Here is a 21,551-nt window from a genome sequence, read left to right as displayed (position 1 = left end):
ACAGTAGTGAATGACCTGTTTCAATTTCAGACGTTGGTACCGGGTGTCCAGCAAACAAACAGCTGAACCTGTTGGTAGTTTGTAGTCGGGAGCTTGGCGAATCGGTAGAGAATTAGATAGTATGGAGGTTAAGATTCTAGGTTTGATTTTCGACTTTCGAGTATAGGTTCAAGGAAATACAGGATCAATTTTGTTTAAACCCCAATCATCCACCAATCATCTTGTAATTCTCCATCCTCAGTAATAAAACTTACAAGCATGCTCATAGGTCATGACAAATGACATACAAAAGAGTAGAGGCATTTGGTAAGACAATTTGAGTGAGAGATTGTAGATGCGTCCGACGCAGGTGATGGTTGCGTTATTAGACACTGCAACGGCAGACCAACAGAACCTAAAACTAAATAACGTTTAGCAACGTATCATGTTGAACGAAAATGTTGTGGAGCGATTATTATACGATATTGATAATTTTTAGTCTTCCAAACGTGAATTCAGCCAGCACGAGCAGCTGTTCAGTTAAGACTTCAGAACATCAAAATATTGTACAGGCCTCTTCTTAGACTTGGTACAGAGTTCCTGAAAAACATCATAAGAATGCTTTAGTTTCAAACTGTTCTTTACTTCTACCAACGGGTTTGCAGAGTGCCCAAACACTTTAAGCACTATCATATAATTGTTCTTCATTCACTGAAAGTTGAAAAGTTGATACCTCTATTGCAGAAGCCAAACGCAAAATTGAAGATTCACCCCATGGGCGGCCAATCAGTTGCAAACCGATTGGAAGTCCTTGCTTGTCGTAGCCAACCTGCACATGGTAAACAAGTACAGAAAAGTAGAAAGTCAGCCAAAAAGAGAGGGAAAAAAAACAGTTGACATGAGGAAGGTCGTAATAACATTTGAAATATCTTGCTTCGCCTTTGACCTAAATAGGTGAAGGCTTGAGAATAACAACATGACATAATCAAGTACAGAAAAGTAGAACGTCGCTGAAAAAAAACTCAAAAACAAAAAGGTCCCTTGAGCTACAGCTAAAAGAAATCTGCCCTTGATACTTCAAAGATATAATTACTTGCAATTGCAAAAGTATGGCTTCCATTCCATGAAGTTAGTATTAGATGGCCTCAAAACTGGAGGTTTTAAGAAGTATTGTGTCTGATGCAAGCATTAGAGTACTTTGAATAATTTGTCGAACAAAAGCACAACAGTATATAGTGGACAATTGTTCTACCAGAGTAACCATAACCAAATTAGGGCGCTTGAAATATGAATCCAAGAAAAAAGAAAGTTACTCACTGGTACAGAAATAGCAGGAAGGCCAAGAAGATTTCCCGCAATGACAAACCGCATGAGATAACCTGAAACCAATGAAGCCATGCATCAATGCAAGTATGAAAGATTGCAAAAACTGGATTACATTTCTTTTTCTCGTTCACTAGTGTCTTTTGAGTGTGAGATAAAAACTTCAAGAATACCACATTTCAAGTTCTTCCAACGACAACGAAGTAATACTAAATTCTCAGTGTGGCTAACGACTTTAAATTCAATGATTTTGACATTCATCAGGAGATTGCTATAAAATTTTCCAGAGAGAGAAATTAAAGAACAAAAATAATTATCTTCTCAAGCTTCAATTCAGATTGTAGAACAGCTGACCTGTGACCCGCATATCCGTCTCCCCATCTTTAAGAGCAGCTGGTGGAATTATAGGTGCTGTCATGCTGTTTTGCACAAAATAATTAGAGAAGGGAAAAAGTGTGCATATCAGTTCAATTCTGAGTTTCTACCAAAGCAAAAAATGCATGATTTAAATTGTGGTCATTCATGACAAAGGTACCCACACTCGAAAAGCAAAAAAACGCGCTACTTATAGAGGTGGAAAATGAGTAAGACCACTGACTAGTGATGACATCTATCTTCAAACACACAAAAATATAACTAAGACCTGTTTTGCAGAGTTTTCAACAGAAGATGTTTCCCAAATTGAAAGTGGCATTGTAAAATTTTCCCAGAGAGTTTGTATAAAATTCATTAGGTATTTCGAGTTTTTTTAACTTTATCTGTTTCAATAACTCTGAAACGGTACATCTAAGAAAAGTAAACGAAAGAGGCCCAGGAAATGGAAATAACATGTCACGGTGACTATTCAACGACAAGAAAAATTCACAGTACATATAATAAATAATTAACAGGTCTTGCTCATCAATGTTTCTATAAATAAACAAGAGAAACATTTTAGGGACCGAGACGGTAACACCATCTAGTTTAGCTATATATATATTTCATAAGACTACATATAAGGAGCAGACAGGTGCACACCCATTACTTTTGTTATCAGTTAGGCTTTACATACCCTGTTGTGGGGGTCACTATGACATCAACCTTCTTGAAGATCTCCATATGATGGTACATAATCCTTCTCCTGAAATAAATTAAGCGAAACTAAAGCATACATATGGAAAATTTTAAGATTACAGATTCACAAGGAAACATATTTGTCAATATCTCATCCACCAAATTTACGTGTTCCCTTAAAAAAATAATGCACTAATGACCCTGTCATACGAAGTTACTGTATTTTTTCAGAGATCTTTGAAACATTTGCATACCATGCCATTCCAAATGAGATAAACCAAGTATTTCTAAATACAATGCAATTCAATATGAGAGAAAAGTCATTAATGTAATGATCCATGAATCACTTCTTTTAACAATGATCACAATCTATGTGCCAAATTTCAGGTTACAAAGAATTGGAAACTAACGACAGTTTAATAGGCACTGGAGCATTTTTTTTGAGAATCCCCCAAATAAATATTACGGTAACACTTGAAATTTGGGATTGGGAGCATGACAGAAACCAATATTGACAAGCTTCAGAACCTAAAATGTCCCTATAAAGAAAAAACGATTCCAATTCCTCAGGAATAAAAAGAATCCTAATGAAATATCATAAAAATATTTAGTCACTTTAGTCAGTTTTCAATTGATATAGGATGCTTGTATGGTTCCTAGAAGCTTGCACTATAACGATGAACTTAAACACATCTATGACATTACCAAACATCCCAAAAGAAATTTCCCACTCCATTGTGCAGCAAAAGGTATTAAAAAATTCAGCCATATAATTGTTTTCCGATAATTAGTTTGCCTCACCTAAGACATTGGGCAGCAATATAATCTGACGCAGAAAATGATCGGAAAAGAGCCACACTAGTGCGCGAGTCATATGACAATTTTGCACCATATCTACATACAAAGAGTGATAAAAAAAATCAATAAAAATAACATCAGATATAAATGAAAACCGAAAGAAATAGGATCATAAAAGGAACAGGAACATTCTTTCATATGTCAACTTCACACCATTTCTTGAATTTTCTATAAATAAAGTCTCTGGTTTTGTTTTTTCAATAATAAAATTGGTTTTTTTTTCTTTTTCTAAACTTTATCTCGAGTGTCTTTTGCTCCTATATTTAAGTGTATGAATTACACTTGAGTTGCTTCTTTTGTAGCAGATCTAATTTTTCAAGTGATCTCGTACGCTGCCTGCTTTGGAAAAAAAAAACATAATTTATTCACCTTACTCAAGTTCATTCAAAAAGAAACTTCCAATGTAGATACTCGATCAATTCAAAAATCGTAGTCCTTTATACGTGCTTAGTAGCAGCTTTTTAATACTGAAGGAAATTGAAGACATTTAAAGATTTTAGCATTGAAGTTATAGTGAGATACTTCAAAAGTTTGAAACAACAGACAATTATACACATAATATAGAAAAATATTCTCAAGATATTGAAGTTTTTGTGCATATTACGTCTATGTTTTCTTTCGCTTTTACGTTATATAAGTTCGCTGAAACACCCCCCCCCCCCCGCCCCCCCCCCCCCCCCCCCCAAAAAAAAAAAAAAAAAAACACCTAAAAGTATATTCCTCCCCCTGCCAGTATAGATAACCCAAACAGAAACATACCCATCCTCACAATATGGATTTATTGCATTGAGAAACTCAGATCCAATTGAAACGAGATGAGCAGTACGCATTTCATGGAGCTCAGGTACAACAATCTCCACCATCTACGATAAATGGACATGGACATGCAGAGTCTCAGCTAACATCAAAGAAGTTATTCCTCAACTTAAGAAACAAGAATGAGTTTCAAAAAGATACAAAGTACATGACAATGATGATGACTTACTTCACAACCATGGGTTTTCGATAGAAGACTAAGAACATCCTCACACATATCAGAGATATCAGTCGAATGTACGTCATTAAACCACTGCAGGAGAACGTTTGTATATTCATAAGAAGTCATGTAACATCTAATTGAAATGACCATAGAAAGGGTAATTACCGCTGTATACTTCCCCAGTCGCAAGGATCCCAGAGTATTCAAACTGTCATACAATGACAAATTTGGCACAGAAGGTGGGGACTACAAAAAATAGTGAACAGAAACAGGTGTCAGATATGGAAGAAACTAAGAGGGTTCACACCTTATATATGTAAAACTGCTTGTAAAATTGAATGAAACAAACACCCGTCTTACCATTTCACACACACTGAACAAATCATCTCAGCAATAAATTAATTTATAACTACATTTAAAATTTAACTACAGAGAAGATATTACATTTTTTTAATCCACTATCAAAAAACAATCTTATTATATTACATGCACTAAGTTTCTTTCTTCCAGGAAATAGACTTCCCTTTACCGGTCAAGAACGAGATCTCTGTTCAAATGACTTAAGAAGGAAAATAGAATAAGAGTAAAGGGGAATTATGAATCTATTTTGGTGTACCATTTAAGCCAGTAATAAACGCTTACCGGTTTCAAACTAATTCTATCTGCAAGAGAGGTGCCCAAAATTGCCGAGTACCTGATAAATTATTATTTTGGTCAGAAAACATTAGAAATACTGGAGGTCTTTGGCCAATGCACCAAACATAAGACTGAAAATAATTAGGTTTAAGTAGGAAAAGTTGATCACACATGAGTCACATGGCACATCCTGAGAAGGATGGAAGCAAACACCAGCAAAAGTAATGGAATACATGTTCACAAGTATGAGTTACTTACACTAACATGACATCCTCCACTGTAGAAGCAATTGGTCCAATAATTTCCACAGTCCCATCCTCACATAATGATCTGTGATGTAAAAGTGCACAAACTGTAAATCAATTTGGCATGAAGCACATGTCACAATATCCCAGTCTGATGCTTGTTGCTTGTCTACATGATTGCATGTGTCAAAATTTTATGAGTTATCAATTATCATACTCCTTCGATAGGGTTAAACGTATAAGCCATCCTATAAAAGTTAGAGAGAGAGAGAGAGAGAGAGAGAGAGAGAGAGAGAGAGAGAAAGCAAGCATATATTAAAACTAAAACATGAAACAATCTTGTCCATTAATAAATTTTGTGTTACATGAGAAAAATCTACAGTCAAAGCTGTTTTTCCTATTTAGATGATTTATATGCTTTTAATATAGTTCTCTAAAAAACTGAGAGTAATGTGGTAGGTCCTAGAAAGAAAAGGATCCCCCTTTCAAAGTACCAACTCACCCTCCTATATCTGTCCGTCCATATGTTGTCTTCAAGCCCACTACACCACACAGAGAAGAAGGAATACGGACTGAACCTGCCCTTTTACATTGATTTAAGCATCCAAAATTAGTATAAAGGAAAGTAAGAAACAATATTAAGCCTTTCATAACTATTTTTTGCACAACCTCCACCATCAGTTCCAAGCGCTGCAGAGCACAGTCCAGAAGCTACAAGTGCCGCAGGGCCCGAGGAAGATCCACCAGTATACCTTTCTGGTGCATGGGGATTTCTTGTTGTTCTAATGAAACAAAATTGGGGAAAAAAATCAGTAATATAAGACTCAAGTGAGAAAACCATGCTAATTGTGTAACAAAAGAAACTCTACTTGTATGTATCTCTCACATAGGAAAAAAATACTGCATAAAGTTTTGTCACAGTACAAGAGTGGTAGTTGACCCACATCCTAACAACTTGAGCGTTTGAGGTTATCAAGTTTACAGTTTAAACCTAAGCACACAGGAAAAATGCACCGTATTTAAATCAAAGGATCAAATTGTACAACTATGACTTTGACATGTTAGACGCATTGTGTCTATGAAAAACACTGCACATACAAAATCCATCACATGGTTGCTGAGAAAGGATTGTTTACCCATAGTTCGAATTATTTCCGGTTGTACCCATGCCCAACTCATGCATATTTGCCTTCCCAATGAAAATCACACCACAACTACGTAATCTCGAAACACAAACTGCATCCTTCTTGACAGTGCGAACCTCATGTATCCATGTTGTTCCACCTGTCACCATAGAGTGATTAGTTAAGTAGGGTCAAATGTTTAACATATATTCTAAACACAATAGTGACGATTATTTACCCTTAGATGGATGGGGACAGCAGTCTATATCATCCTTGATTGCCACAAAAATCCCGTCTAAGATAGATAAGGGATTCCCTACACAACCAAAACAAAAGGGCATCAAAGCTTACTACTGGGACACTCTACCATAGGTTAATTGCCAAGACAATCATTACAGCCAATTATCCTTCTATTAATACCTTCCTCAAACCTCTTTGTCGAAGCTGCAGCTTGGCTCCTGACATCTTCAGGGTTGAAAGTAATCAACAGAGGTTGTGGCGGTTTCTTATTACTGAATTCATCTATAACTGAAATTATATGCTCCGCGACCTGTGAATAAGAAAATAAACTCATAAAAAAAATCAATTTGAGGTGAACCGAGTCATAAGATAGTATCAACTTACCATTGATGGGGTTGCAAGCTTGGAACGATAAGCATAAGCATAATCACGTATCTTCCAGTACCGAAAAGATTGAATTGAATTCCCATTCCAGCAGCTAGCAGGATCATACTGTGGAAGGCATTTCAAAGCCACTTCAACTCTGTCTTCTGGTTTTCCATCTTCATCAAGAACAACCACCGCGGCTTCTAGTTCTAATTTTCACATCACATTCACCAGGTCAGTGATCCTTACATCCAATTCCATTAAAACAATGGAGTACAACAAAAGATAAAACCTTTTGAGACCCAAATTAATAAAAATCAAACCCAAAAAACCTTGAGGGGGAAATTCAGGTTTGAACATGGGTCCCTCTGGTATCAGTGTATTCCTCAACAACTGTGGATTGCAATAACAGATAATTTATTTTCAGCCTCTTCTAATTCGAATCGAAAATCTCGAACACAGTAGAACATTTCAACAAGTAATTGAATTACTAAAAAAGAAAGCAACACAGAATTTTGAAAGACCTGAGTCATCTTGTTCTGCTTCTTCATAGCTGAGACTATGAAAGAACCTACGATGGGGGCCTCAACAATCCTCACAGACAGCTTGAAAATCAAGCCAGTCAAATGTGGAGCTGCCAATCCAAAAACCCAACAAAGCCCAAATCATCAAACTCAACAACAATCAATGAATTCATCTATAAATTCATAATTCGAAATGATCATATGAGTGCGTGTATTGCTATTGGCTGACTGACCCTTGATTTCTTCTTGCTCGTATTTGACGGCGGACAAGTCGACGTCCTCGGCGGCCACCATCACCCGCCTCTTCCCCATTTTTACCGGCAGGAACAAGTTCGGCGGAAAGTCAAACAAATTTGGAGTAGTTTGAGCAGTGGTAGAGAGAGAGACGGTGAAGGTGGTTGGGAGACAGAGAGAGCGAGCTACTTTTTAGATTTTGAATTTGTGCTGCCGTCCCTGATATTGTAATGAGGTAATGCAGGACTCGGTCATCTAAATTATAACCCCTTTTTCTCTTGCTGCATTGAATTGTACGCCAGAACCAGTAAATACATTTAAAATTCTGAGAGACCAATTCGAACAAGAAAAAGTAATATTTTAGGATATTGTTTGAAATTGTTCTATCAATAAAAAAAAGTCCAACTCAAGAAATAATATTGTATGGACCAAGCTTAACAATGTTTTGAAGCATTTTTCAAGACATTCAAATTGGATTTTCATTGTTCTACAATTCTATAGTATGATTGCCAGTTGACGTAATATCCAAACCAAATTCTTTCTCTTAAAAATCAATTACCAAGTTTCAATTTGAAAAGCTCGTTTTTGAACCTCGAGCATGATACTTTCAAAGTCTAAATCGTTTCAAAGCGATTCGTGTTGCTCTGTTATACTTTGAACACATGTAACAACTTTCATGCAAGTGTCATGTTGTTGTTGTAGTTCAATTTACTTAAGTTTGAGTTAGTTTAACTTCCCAAACTCAATGGTACAATCTATTACTCACATATAGCACAATCCTTAAATTAAAAGTTTAGCTTTCTTGAGTTTTCATGTGATAATTCGTCCCTAATTTTACGTTTTATAAATTTTAAAAGCATGAATTGACGAAAATACCCTAGAGGCAAGGATTTTGACTTTCGTTGGCCATTATTTAGAGAGATGTATGAGTCATTCTTTTGGAGTATTTGCGTAGTAATCATTGCCACGAACACATAGGCGAAAGCCATTTGCGACTTCGGATTATAACATTATAATTACGGGCATTTGAAATTGATTATTTAAAGTTTAGCTAGAAATAAATTGAACTCCCATCTTGTGGGAAAGAAACCAATCAGATTTTAAGCAAGAATAAGGGGACCAATCAGCTATTTTGTTTAAGTGACCAATTAGATATGTTAGAAGGTGGACCAATCAGAAATTAGAGAGAAAGATCAACTAATCAGGAAGGAGAGGAGAGAAAACCTCATCCCTTTCCCTTTCAACCCGTGCACACCACATAACCTAGTTCGACCTCCCATTTTCCAAGGCCGATTCCGGCCAACTCCAGTGGAGTTTTTCGACGCCACCACCACCATCTTGAAGCTCTCATTCCCCTCTACAAAACCCACTCAAGAACCACCTTGATTACACAGTATGTGGCGATTTGAGGCCACTAAAGTTGACGAAAATCAATAGTGCTCCGGCCACTCTTTTCAATTTTTCGGCAAATCGGCAAGGCGATGGCCGATGCCACCACTTGGGCTTTGTAGCCCATCATCCCAGGAGAAAATCCCAACCAACCTTGACCCCGTTGGACCATTGTAGACGATGAATCGACGTCGGGAAGCTTTAGGCACTCGCCCGCTTTGTGGGCAAAATTGACCATCTTCCGTCCACTTTTGGACTTGGTGGCCAGTATGAAAGTTGTTCCTCTCTTTGAGATCTTCATTTTTGTGAAATTTGAGAATTTTTAGAAATAGTTGAATTTTTCCGGCGAACAGTGGCGACCAACCACCGCGTGCAGCGGCGCGTGGGCCGAGACCCCATCTAACCATGTTTGGCTAATTTGGATGCTCCAATTCTATATTTGACATTTGTTTAGTGAAATTACGATGTTTTAATGTAGTTTTGTAGTTGACCACCTAGTTGGTCGTCACGGGCTCTTTGCATGAATTGACGATATCTGATCGTTGCATCGTTACCAAACATTAGTACCTTATAGTACGTATATTTGAAAACCATAGGAACTTACGGATTGGGAATCTGACGTATGAATCTTTCCGAATCAAATTTGTAAGTTCGTAAAATAAAACATCAGCTACCACTTAATTTTAGCAATTAGCGGAGATCCAACCGTTGGATCGTTTCGAAACTTTAGGATGTTGTTCTAGAAGCATAATGTGGATCTTTAGAAGTTACGGATCGGAAATCCTAGGTATGGATCTTCCGGATCAAGTTACATAGGGTTGTGGACCCTAACATTGATATTTGACCGACAATGTTGACTTTTGGTCAATGGGTCTCAAATCATTCTAGAACGTCCTTGGGATGTGTTTTATGAAAGTTACGTGTTTTATTGATAAGAGTTCTGAGACGTGATTGAATATTTGTTCTAGGTGATGATCATTCGTGACGTCACGATATTCGTTCTAGGGAATCGTGGCGCGGACCTCAAGTGAGTGGGTCTTTTCCTTTTTAGATTGCATCATGGCATATCCATATGCATATTACCTGCATATAATTGTTATGAATGCTTGGAGGTGCTAAGGTGAACGCAGGACGCGCATGCAAGTTCAAGTGAGTTTATGGTGTTATTTGAAATGATTGAGTTATGGCTTGACTGTATTTATGTTTTATGCAACTCCGACACTATCGTATAGGTTGCGATAGGCAACTTCGACACTGTCGTACAGGTTGCAATAATAGACAACTTCGACATTGTAGTACATGTTGCGATAGGCAACTTTGACACTGTCATACAGGTTGCAATAATAGGCAACTCCGACATTGTAGTACAGGTTGCAATAATAGGCAACTCCGACATTGTAGTACAGGTTGCAATAATAGGCAACTCCGACATTGTAGTACAGGTTGCGATAGGCAACTTCGACACTGTCACACAGGTTGCAATAATAGGCAACTCCGACACTGTCGTACAGGTTGCAATGCTAGGCAACTCCGACACTGTCGTACAAGTTGCCTATAAGTCATACATGTTGCATTAGATAACTCCAACTTATGTGTTATCATAGATTGATTTATGAGTCATACAGGTTGTGTTAGGCAACTCTAAATCGTGTGTTATCATAGATTGATGAGCATTTGATTTTTTATATACTGCTGCTGATATGTAGTGATTTGAAATATTCCTGGATTAACTATTGATTTACATTTGATTTCATACTTATACGTATTATGATTTCCTGGAAACTATACAGGTATCACAGCGAGGGACTATAACGTTTAGAAGGTCTTTATTAAAGCGTTATTTTCAGGCCTACTCACTCTTGTTTTTTATCCCTCCATGTTCTAGTAATAGAGTTTTTGTATCAACGAGGATTTGTGGCAAATCTTGGTATTGGAGATTACCTTCGAATGTATGATTTTCAATCCACTCTACTGTACTTTACTTATGTTCTGACGTCACATGTGAAATGAGTTCATTTCCGCTCATAGCGTACTCTCGTATTTAGGCACTTTTAGGTTTAAATTTATTCACATATTCTACATCACTATACTTTATGGCTTCGTCACTTTCCAGGTGTCGGCCAGCAGAACTCGATTCGAAGTCCTAGTGGACAATCCGGGTCGAGATGTGTCATTTCAAAATTTAACTTTTAGTTTTTAGTTTCTAGTTTCTTTTTTCTTCTAAAAACTAAAAATAGTTATCAGACAAGTTTTATACTTTCAATAAAATAAAAATTAGTAATTAATAATTAAAAAAATAGTTATCAAATGGCCCATAAATTTACTTTATTAAATTTTGTTTGTGTGATGCGCCTTGTACTATCATATTTTGTAGAAATCATCAAAGAGTTTGTTTGTATTCAACACCATTGAGGTTCTAGGTAGATCTACTTAACTTAGATCCTAATTCTATTTTAAAATTTCTTAAGTTTGTTTAAACCATTTGAATTAGTTGAATTATTACTTGAGGTAATATTGTACGTAATTGTACTCTTTTGTACCACCTTATTCTTATTTATACCAACTTATCCCTTTTAATTAGGCTATTTCTAACCTAAAGGGCTCAAATTCCAATATTTAGTGTCACATTCCGGGTCTGTTCCACTACCGTAGCACGATATTGTCCACTTTGGACCCCGACCACGCCCTCATGGTTTTCTTTCTAGGAACTCACACAAGAACTTCTCAGTGGGTCACCCATAATGGGAGTGCTATCGCGCGCTACTCGCTTAACTTTGGAGTTCCCACGGAATCTGAAGCTAGTGGGCTCCCAAAAGGCCTTGTGCTAGGTAGGGATGAGAATATACATACAAGGATCACTCTCATGGGCGATTTGGGATCTTACATTTAGTCCCGTATTTTCCACTATTTATCTATATGTATGAGGTTAGGCGTCTTTTTCCTCCAATGGTAAGGGACATAGAATTCCCAACCAACTTTATTATTTTTTTAAACTTTTGTATTTCGTTGATTTTTTTTTTTTTTGTGCTAATAATTTTGGAATTAGTTTTTGTATAATCTATCTTGCTTTATTTTTGCGAACATTTTTATGTAAATAAAAATTCAAATTCTGAACAAAAAAATTGTTGAGAAAATTGAATTTTTGTATGGATTAGCGAACAAATGGATGTGTATTTATAGAGTTTGGTATCATTTGACAGTTGAATTTAAATTTGAGCCGTTGGATTTTTTTTTATTACTGTTAAAATTGATTAAATGGAATTTGAGTCGTTGGATTTAAAAATGATGTAAGCGCCACACTGGATCAAAACCCAGGAGACGCGATGACCATTAGATGGCAACGACACACCAATCTGCATCGTAGAAACCGTGATGCTGGTGCAGTCACCCTAACCAATTGCTATCTTCCAGTCAGCTAACTTGCACAAGCCCATGTGGGTTGTCTTCACATGGGTTGGCTTGCTGCTATTGGTCTCACGTGCCCACCCCCCCCCCCCCCCCCCCCCCCCCCCAACACACTTGCAATCTTACCCATCTGGAGTGGGAAACAATCCCAAATATTCCACCATAAAATACACCTCTCATAGAGGTTCTGGGCCCAAATTTTATGAATTTTTTTCTTTGGTTTCCCATCCTCCATTGGTGATAGCCTGATACTTGCACACAAAGTATTTGGAAGTAGAACACTCCTAACCATACCTGAATTGATATTGTTAATATTCTTGCTATCCAACATAAAACCACCATTGGTAGGTATCTAGGCATACACAATATTATTTTCTGGAAGGATCAAACTAATGCAAAGGAACTAATTATCAAGATAAAAAATAAACTAGTTGGTTGGAAGGCAAATTCCCTTTCTAAAGCTGGAAGACTAACTCTTATTAGGGCTAACCTCATATGTGTCCTCAATCATACTATGTGTTTGTTTTAAGTGTCCTGAGAAAATCACAAATACTATAGATAGAGAAAGTAGGAAATTTTTTTTGGGGAAAAGATTGCAAACTTGTCCTTGTGGCTTGAGATAGAGTTTGCAGCTCTAAGGAAAATGGGGGATTGGGCATTAGGAAAAGTGATCACTTTAATAATGCTTGTTTAGCAAAACTTGTCCTTGTGGCTTGAGATAGAGTTTGCAGCTCTAAGGGAAATGGGGGATTGGGCATTAGGAAAAGTGATCACTTTAATAATGCTTGTTTAGCAAAACTTGGCTTGGAAAGTCGTAACGGATAACCAAAATTGGTTGGTACAAATTGTTAAGAATAAATATTTGAAGAGAGAGGAGAGTATCCCCTTCTGGACCCATCCAACTTTATTTCTCCCAGTCTTAATGATATCAATCTAAACGTAAAAGTGAGTCAATTCATTATTAATGTACAATGGGATAGAGATCATCTTCGATCGCTAGTTGATGAAGACATTGTGAATAAAATTTGTAGTAATGCTAATGGGGGCCTAATGCTAATGGTAAGTTCTCAGTTAAGTCGGCAACTTGGATACAAAATAGCGATAATAACAATGAGAATTAAGAGAGCTTCTTAAGAAAATGTGGAAGCTTAAACTCCCTAATAAAGTTACAATTTTTAGTTGGATTCTCATAATTGGAAGGCTTCATACAAGAGACAGATTATCAAGATATGTCAATAATATCCCGTCCACCTACCCTATGTGTAATTTAGAGGATGAGAACAGATCTCACTTATTTATAAATTGTAATTTTACGAGGCTAGTTTGGAATTGTCAAGCTATCTCTAACAACATAAGATTAAATCAATCTCTCCCTTTTAATGATTGGCTCAATGAATTAACTGTTAAGAATGATGCAGGTTTGTGTGATCTTAGTAAAGTTTTACTAGTTTGTTGGCAAATTTGGAAGGAGAGGAATCTAGTGGTATTCCAAAATAAAGTTCCAAACCCTACATCGATCGTTAAGTCTGCCCTCAATCTCGGAAAGGAGTTCATAGATGCCAATGGTATAAATCATGTGGTTTGCACTGGTAGCAGGTCCTCCCCGCCATCTTCTATCCGGTGGTCTCCTGTGAATGCTGGTTTTGTTAAACTTAACTTCGATGGCTTAGTGGTGAATCAAGGTGCAGCTGCTGGGTTTGTGATTAGAAATAAGAAAGGAGAATCTATTGTTGCGGGGACTAGATGTATTGGTCAAAATACTATTTCGGTTACGGAATGCCTAGTGTTGCGGGATGACCTGTGGATGGCTAAGGCCAAAGGCTAGGCTCGCATTGTGGTGAAGGGTGATTCAAAGCTGGTGATTGAATCTATCAGTGGAGCCTATAATCCCCCTTGGAGATTGAAGTTCATCCTGGAGGATATTCGCTAGCTTGCTGGTTCTTTTGAGGATATTTGCTGGAAGCATGTCTTTAGGGAAGCCAATGTTCTGGTAAATGCTATAACTAGTGTGGGTTATTCGGTCACTAATTTTCATGTTTGGGATAGAACTCTTCTTTTGAAAGCCCGTCAGGCCTTCCTCTTAAATTGCACCCAGATTAGTTAGCCTATTGGCTTTTCTCTTTAATGAAGTCTTTTTCTATAAATAAATAAATGTGTTTGAAAGAAATTTCCTTCCACTTGTCCCACTTTGAAATCTTGGCAAACTAAGATAAGAATTGGCCGGCCTTTTTCTTCTTGAATGGACTTGACCCTAAATGTGGGGTTGACTTGGCGCATTAAATTTAGACATATATTAGGACTTATTAAAACTTACATATAGTGAACGTGCACTTCTAATGTCTCTCTCTTTTCTCATATTACTGAAGGTGTACGATAGTATGTTTCTTTTTTTTTTTTTTTTCTTTAGAAAAATATGACTAACTGGTGTCAAGTTACGATTATTTACTTATTTCGGGTTCGAAGAGGCTATAAGGGATTTCACCATGCTCATGACCAAAGTCAAGTAGACTCACCAGCTCGAAGTATCGAATCCGAAACCTTCCGCATTTTTTTGTTTATTGGAGAACCGCAGTCCGCACCCTTATCATTGGACCACTTGTTGTGGTTTACGATAGTATGTTTCTCGATAGGACTAGATACGCTCGCATTGTGTGCGTGTGTGAAAGAGAGAAAATTTCAAATGAAAGAAGATTTGGTACTTCTCTCAAAACTTTCAAAGTTTTTCTACTTACTGACTGGAGACTTTTGAGGCTAAATACTTAGCATTCAGAAAAAATTTGACCCAAAAAAACACACATATATGTACGTAGGTCCTTTGACTGTATGTTTTATGGTCCTTAGTTTAAACACGTGAGATAGATTCTGAAGTAGCTAGTATAGTAATACAGCGTATGCATAATGAATGGGAAGAATATGAATATAGATTAAGTATGACCCATAAGCTATTTCCCTCCATCCTATCATTCAACGGGACAAACACATAGATACGATCTATAAGCTATTTCTCCATTATTCACCCCACACGTGGATAGGAAGTAACATTTACATAGAGCTAATTGCATGATTTCACAGGTTTGACGTGTTTCGAGCGCTTACGCTCATTAAATTGTGGTTGAAAAATACTTTACCCGAGGGCTGGGCCTAACGGTACTTATACCCTTGCATAGACTTTTTTTTTTTTTTTTGTCATATTAATAATCAACATGTGGTTTGGAGTTGACGCTTGGACATTCATGTGCTTGAAACTTCGTACCAGAAAGCTGTCAAATCTGTCAGCTGACTTGAGCGGTCGTCTTTTGTTCTCATTTTTCATACATCTTCATATAACTTAGACCAATATAGTTATGAATCTGAACACGAAGTAACTCAAGTTAATTATTTCGAAAGCTATTACTAACACTTTTGAATTGAAAAAAAAAAAATGTTCCACAACATGGCTCCACATGGTCAGAGATTGTGATGAAATTTTGAATTTTGGAAGCTTGTTTTTTATAAATATAGTGGTCACGTCCAAGAGTTGCTTTTGCGTGGGAGATTGTAGTACCTTTGTCGAAATAATTTCCCATATTTTGGACACACAAAATAATTGAAAGCATATCATTACTATGCCTCTTCTAAAAGGATGAATTGAAAGCATATACATGTGTGGTTGCTATTGACAATTTTGCAACATATATGCTTGACCTTTAATTGGATCAAAATTAAAAAATGATTTCAGCACATATTTTTTCTCATTCTACAAACTCCTGTGTATTTTTATTCTTGAATTTCTTTCAGTTTCATCAATTTAAAAGTTGAAATTATTAAGTATATAGAAGAATAAAAACTGTGTAGGAATCGCTTCCCAAAGCATTCGATATATTTGGTACCAAATAATTACTAAACCGATTATGCTTGAACAACAATTGACAAAACAATATTTAAATAAGAAAAATGCTAGCGACACTACATTTTTAAACCATATTTTTTTAAGGAAAACTAATGAAAATGATTTAAAAACTTTGAGTTTTAACGATAAAGACAAAATAAAGGGTAATGTTTAATGTAAAAATATGATTTTTCGTTAAAATATTATTTTTTCGCTTCCCAATAATCACTGGAGGTTTTTTTATTTTTTATTTTTATTTTTATCAATCAAAGTAAAATTTATTGAAAGAAAAAGCTAGTATAAGGTAAGGAGAACTCAAAAAGAGAGTTCAAGATAGCCAAGTAAAAGCCTATTCCACAAAAGAAATTTACAATGAAATAGGTCCAAACTGAGCAACCCATAGCAACATATAAACAGAAAAACTTAGACATGAAAATGTAAAGCAGACACCTCCACCAAATTAGCCGTAGCCACCACCTGGAAGAAGGGCCAAAGAACTAAAAGGATGAATGAAAAATGGGAGTACGCAAGCTACTCGCGCTGAGAGCACTCTCATAATCCTATTAAATAGGGCAAATTGCAATTCAAATGCTACCAACCACCAAAGTGCGCCTTTGAAGGAGGTATCCAATGAAATGAGTAGCAAGGGTAGATGGTTGAGGATTCACGGTAAGGAACGATTTTTAAAGAGAAACGAGACATGGTTAGAGATTGTGATGAAAATTTGAATTTTGGAAGCTTGTTTATATATATATAGCGGTCACGTCGAAGAGTTGCGTTTGCGTGGGAGATTGTAGTACCTTTGTCGACTTAATTTCCCATATTTTGGACACGCACCCAAAATAATTGAAAGCATATCATTGTCCTGCCTCTTCTAAATTCTTTCGTCTCACATTGATACACCCATATTATACATGTGTGGTTGCTATTGACAGTTTTGCAACATATACGGTTTACGTTTAATCATATCAAAATTGAAAAATGGTTTCAACACACATTTTTCCTCATTCTACAAACTCCTGTTTATTTTCATTCTTGAATTTCTTTCAATTTCATTAATTTAAAAGTTCAAATTATTAAGTATATAGAAGAATAAAAACTGTGTAGGAATCGCTTCCCAAAACATTCGACATATTTGGTACCAAGTAATTACTAAACCAATTATGCTTAACAACAATTGACAAAACAACATTTGAATAAGAAAAATGCTAGCCACATTACGTTTTTAGACCATATTTTTTAATTGAATTTTGGATTTCACCTGCCTTATAAATTGGGGTACGTTGAGTATGACTTTGCACCTACTCAAACAATCACTGGAGGTTTTTTTTTCAATCAAAGTAAAATTTATGGAAAGAAAAAGTTAATATAAGGTAAGAAGAACTAAAAGAGAGAATCCAAGATAACCAAGTAAAAGTCCGCTCTACAAAAGAAATTTACAATGAAATAGGCCCAAAGTGAGCAACCTATAGCAACTTATAAACTGAAAAACTTAGACATGAAAATTTAAAGCAGACACCTCCACCAAATCAGCCGCACCACCACCGCAAATCCGTAGCCACCACCTGGAAGAAGGGCCAAAGAACTAAAAGGATGAACGAAAAATAGGAGTAGGCAAGCTACCCGTGCTGAGAGCATTCTCATAATCCTACCAAATAGTGCAAATTGCACTTCAAATGTTACCAACCTCTGCGCCTTCGGATGAGACATCCGATGAAATGAACAACAATAGTAAATGGTTGAGGATTCACGATAATGATCGATATTTAAAGAAAAACGAGACATAAAAGACAGAGATGAGATAAACTAAGCACAAATTAAAATAAATTTCAGAACAACCTGCGATACAAAATGCTTAGAATGAGTCGTGGTTTCTTTTGTTTTTGCTGGTTCACTTCACTTCAATTGGCATATGCAAATTTATTAATCCAATCCCAGTCAACCCATCACTCTCCTATCCCTTCTCTATCTCGGCTTCCCAACTCCACGCTGAGTGGCCCCACCCCCAACCTCATAAGTCTTGCAACCACCGCACTCCAAATAATTTTCCTTCTAAGCGTGCGACTGTCAGATCATTCCATAGTATTACAAGATTAATACTATTGTAATATTTTTATTGGACAAGTTAGAAAGATTAAATTTTATATATTAAAAGACATGATGGTGGTGATGAATTATTATTATTAATATATATATTTTTTTGGATCAAATGATCTTATCAATACTAATGGGTGGAGAGTTAAGTCTCACAATAGTCTAGCAATAATATGGTTTTATTTCGTCTTTGATGAGACTCAAACCTAAAACCTCTCACTTATAAGTGAAGATTAATACTACTAGACTGTAGTATTAAGTGGCGGTGTTGAATTATTAATTAAGTATTGATTAACATGTGCATTTCTTATTATTAATAACATGTCGTTTAATTTACAAATGACAGTTTAGTTTAGAGTAAATTGTAGCAATGGTCCCTTAACTTTAATCAAATTGGAGCAATGGTCCCTCAACTAAAAATCCATTACCATTGGTCCCTCAACTTATCAAAATGTGTAGCTATAGTCTTTTTCATCAATTTCGTCAAAATTTTGTCAAAATAAGTTATGTTGAAATAATCATTTATATAATTAGGATCTCTCAACTCATTAAAGTGTGTAATTATGGTCCTTTTTGTCAACTACGTCAAAAATTTTGTCAAAACGAGTTATGTTAGAAGGACCATTGCTACAATTGTATTAAAGTTAATGGATCATTTCTCTAGTTGAATTAAAGTTGAGGGACCAATGGTAATGAATTTTTAGTTGAGGGACCATATCTGCACGTTTTGATAAGTTGAGGGACCAATAATAATTGATTTTTAGTTGAGAAATCATTGCTCCAATTGAGTTAAAGTTAAAGGACTATAACTACAATTAACTCTTTAGTTTAATCTACTAACATTATTATTCATTAGTTTACGCAAGTCTCTTTATTTACAAAAAAACAAAAAAAAAAAAAAAAAAAAAAGGAAAAATCTACTAAGTCGTCTCCAACCTCCTTGGCCCTTTCTCCTCATGGACTCAGAAACCAAGTGACCTCTCTCCCACTCTCTCTCTCTCTCTCTCTCTCTCTCTCTCTCTCTCTCCCCTCTCTAGCGGCCCAAGCTCTTATCGCCATAACAATGGAAAACTACTCATACAACTCCTATCCCGAGTCCGGTAACTCGTCCCCACGGTCCCGAGATATCGATTTCGAGAACACTCCGCCATGGGAGGTCGACGCAGCCAATTCTCAGACCCAAAGCTACAAGGCCAAGTTCATGTGCAGCTACGGCGGAAAGATCCTCCCTCGCCCGCACGACAACCAGCTCTGCTACGTCGGCGGTGAGACCAAGATTTTCTCCGTCGATCGCAACATCAAGTTCGCCGCCATCATTTCCAAGCTCTCCTCCCTCTCCGAGTACGACGTGTCGTTCAAGTACCAACTCCCCGGCGAAGACCTCGACGCCTTGATCTCCGTTACCAACGACGACGACTTGGAGCACATGATGCACGAGTACGATCGCCTCTACCGGGCTTCCACTAGGCCCGCCCGCATGAGATTGTTCCTCTTTAATGCGAGCCCCAACGGTGGATTCGGGTCGGATGATGGAAGGTCCAATAAGGATCGGTTCGTCGAGGCTCTTAATTCGGGTCCCACCCAGGCGCCCTGCCTAAATTCCAAGCCTCCGGTCCAAAATAATGTGGAATTTCTCTGCGGCATGGAAAAGGGTGTCGTCCCTGCTGCCGTGGCGCCTCCTCCTCCTCCTCCAGAGCCGATACCGCAACAAGTTGCGCCGCCGCCTGACTTTGTCAGATCGGGCCACACAGAACGGGTTATCGGATCGGATCCGGTGGTGAGTCCGGTGGAGTTCCAAAGGCAATTGCAGAGGCTACAAATCGGAGAACAAGATCAGCAAGCTATGTACGGGAGAAAGAACGACGACAATCTCGTTGGAGGCTATAGCGGCTCTGGAGATTATTACGTACAGAAGATGCCGGAGAAGGCTCCTCCGGTGACGGCTGCGCCGCCAGCTGGCTACTGGCCGGAGATTACTAGCGGTGGGTTTCCGGGGATAGGAGCTCCGGAACAGCCGATGTACATGTTTACATCCGCTCCAGGAGGCGGGGCAGTGTACCACGCACAGCCACCGATGGTACGACCGGTAAACGGGCCACCGGGTCAAGAGTACTATCACGTGCAGCAGCGAGTGGGGTCTGAAATTTACCGGGAACAGCCGCCGAGGTACAATGTAGTGCCACAACTGCAGCAGCAGCAGCCGAGTACTCTCCCACCACAGCCGCCAAAATACGTGGCGACGTACGCCGACACAACACCGTATGCACAGGTGGCGTACGATAGCACGACGGGGAGGCAGGTATACTATAGTGCGCCGGGAGGGGTTGTGCAGCAACAGCAGCAGGCGTATCAAGCCGTGGGCCCCGCAGCGGTGGGCGGAGAAATGCGAGCGGCTGGCGCGTTGGGTCAGGAGGGTAAGGTGGTGGGTTCAAAGCTCCCTCAAGCTTCAGTGTGATTATTAATTATTTAGAAGCTTCTTTTATTATATACAATATCATCTTGATATTATATATGACGACATAAATTTGAAAGTTAATTTCTTGCTTTACTAGAGAGAGATTAATGGCCTTATGCTTTGTGTGTTTGTTTAAGTCTTGTTGCCAGTAATTAGCTTTAGAAGTTTACTTTTGAATTCAAAGAATTTGAACTCGAGATATCTTCGAATTTTGACAAAAAAAAACTATTACGTGTCTAATTTTTAGTTAGTAATTTGAATTCGAAGTACTCATGTTTATGAAAATTACAGCTTTTTTCTTTTTTGAGACAATGAAAACTTTGGTAATGAAGTTAGTAGAAAAATGTTATTGATCATGTTCCTTTTCAACTTTGTAGCTCTCTCTAGTCTATTATTTACAATCTTGAAAATCTGAGAAGCGAAAATATAATGCTAAACTCTCTTTAATTATTAAGTTTTTAGTTTTATTAATTTTTTGAAACGAAATGATAGCTTTTTTTTTTTTTTTGAACAAACGATATTATTGTTAAGAGTTTCTTCTTCTTTTCCTTTTTTTTTTTTATGGCAAGAAACGATAGCGATTTTCTATTACTAAACCATAACAATTACAAGAATTGTCAAATGGGTACAATCTCCGGTGCCAAATCTTTGATCTGGATATAATTCGCAAAAACAAGCAGTAATAATAATCTCCTAATTGGCTACACAAGTGCACACACATTAGAATAAGCACCGCCAGTACAAATCTACTACAAAGACGAAAGATGTAACAATCATAT

The 21,551-nt window shown here is 37.3% G+C and overlaps 2 protein-coding genes across 2 annotated transcripts; one reads left to right on the top strand and one right to left on the bottom strand.

Annotated features, from left to right (window-relative positions):
• Positions 1 to 122: 122 nt before the first annotated feature.
• Positions 123 to 7,858, bottom strand: LOC137725195 (fatty acid amide hydrolase). Its single transcript, XM_068463795.1, has 20 exons — positions 7,561 to 7,858; positions 7,328 to 7,437; positions 7,136 to 7,196; positions 6,822 to 7,012; positions 6,618 to 6,747; positions 6,436 to 6,513; positions 6,210 to 6,357; positions 5,743 to 5,855; positions 5,576 to 5,651; positions 5,087 to 5,158; positions 4,835 to 4,886; positions 4,358 to 4,438; positions 4,199 to 4,282; positions 3,973 to 4,076; positions 3,157 to 3,249; positions 2,354 to 2,422; positions 1,657 to 1,721; positions 1,297 to 1,358; positions 713 to 808; positions 123 to 579 (listed from the first exon to the last, which is right to left on the bottom strand). The coding sequence occupies exons 1-20, from the start codon at positions 7,637 to 7,639 to the stop codon at positions 520 to 522; spliced, it is 1,824 nt and encodes a 607-aa protein (XP_068319896.1). The 5' UTR covers positions 7,640 to 7,858; the 3' UTR covers positions 123 to 519.
• An 11,522-nt stretch (positions 7,859 to 19,380) lies between these two features.
• Positions 19,381 to 20,772, top strand: LOC137725003 (uncharacterized). The gene has a single exon (XM_068463622.1). The coding sequence runs from the start codon at positions 19,381 to 19,383 to the stop codon at positions 20,770 to 20,772; it is 1,392 nt and encodes a 463-aa protein (XP_068319723.1).
• Positions 20,773 to 21,551: the final 779 nt, after the last annotated feature.

The sequence above is a fragment of the Pyrus communis genome, chromosome 2 (assembly GCF_963583255.1).
Source record: "Pyrus communis chromosome 2, drPyrComm1.1, whole genome shotgun sequence".
Classification (NCBI taxonomy): domain Eukaryota; kingdom Viridiplantae; phylum Streptophyta; class Magnoliopsida; order Rosales; family Rosaceae; genus Pyrus; species Pyrus communis.
The sequence above is the reverse complement of the archived record's forward strand: the minus strand, read 5'-3'. Positions and strand labels throughout refer to the sequence as shown.

Bases quoted from the DNA above. Each gene is read 5' to 3' on its own strand.
- LOC137725003 (XM_068463622.1), top strand. From the start codon at position 19,381: ATGGAAAACTACTCATACAACTCCTATCCCGAGTCCGGTAACTCGTCC.
- LOC137725195 (XM_068463795.1), bottom strand. From the start codon at position 7,639: ATGGGGAAGAGGCGGGTGATGGTGGCCGCCGAGGACGTCGACTTGTCC. The intron at 7,197-7,327 runs GTCTTTCAAAAT...TGCAATCCACAG, and splicing joins AGCAGAACAAGATGACTCAG to TTGTTGAGGAATACACTGAT. The intron at 5,856-6,209 runs GTAAACAATCCT...TTGTTTCATTAG, and splicing joins GGAAATAATTCGAACTATGG to AACAACAAGAAATCCCCATG.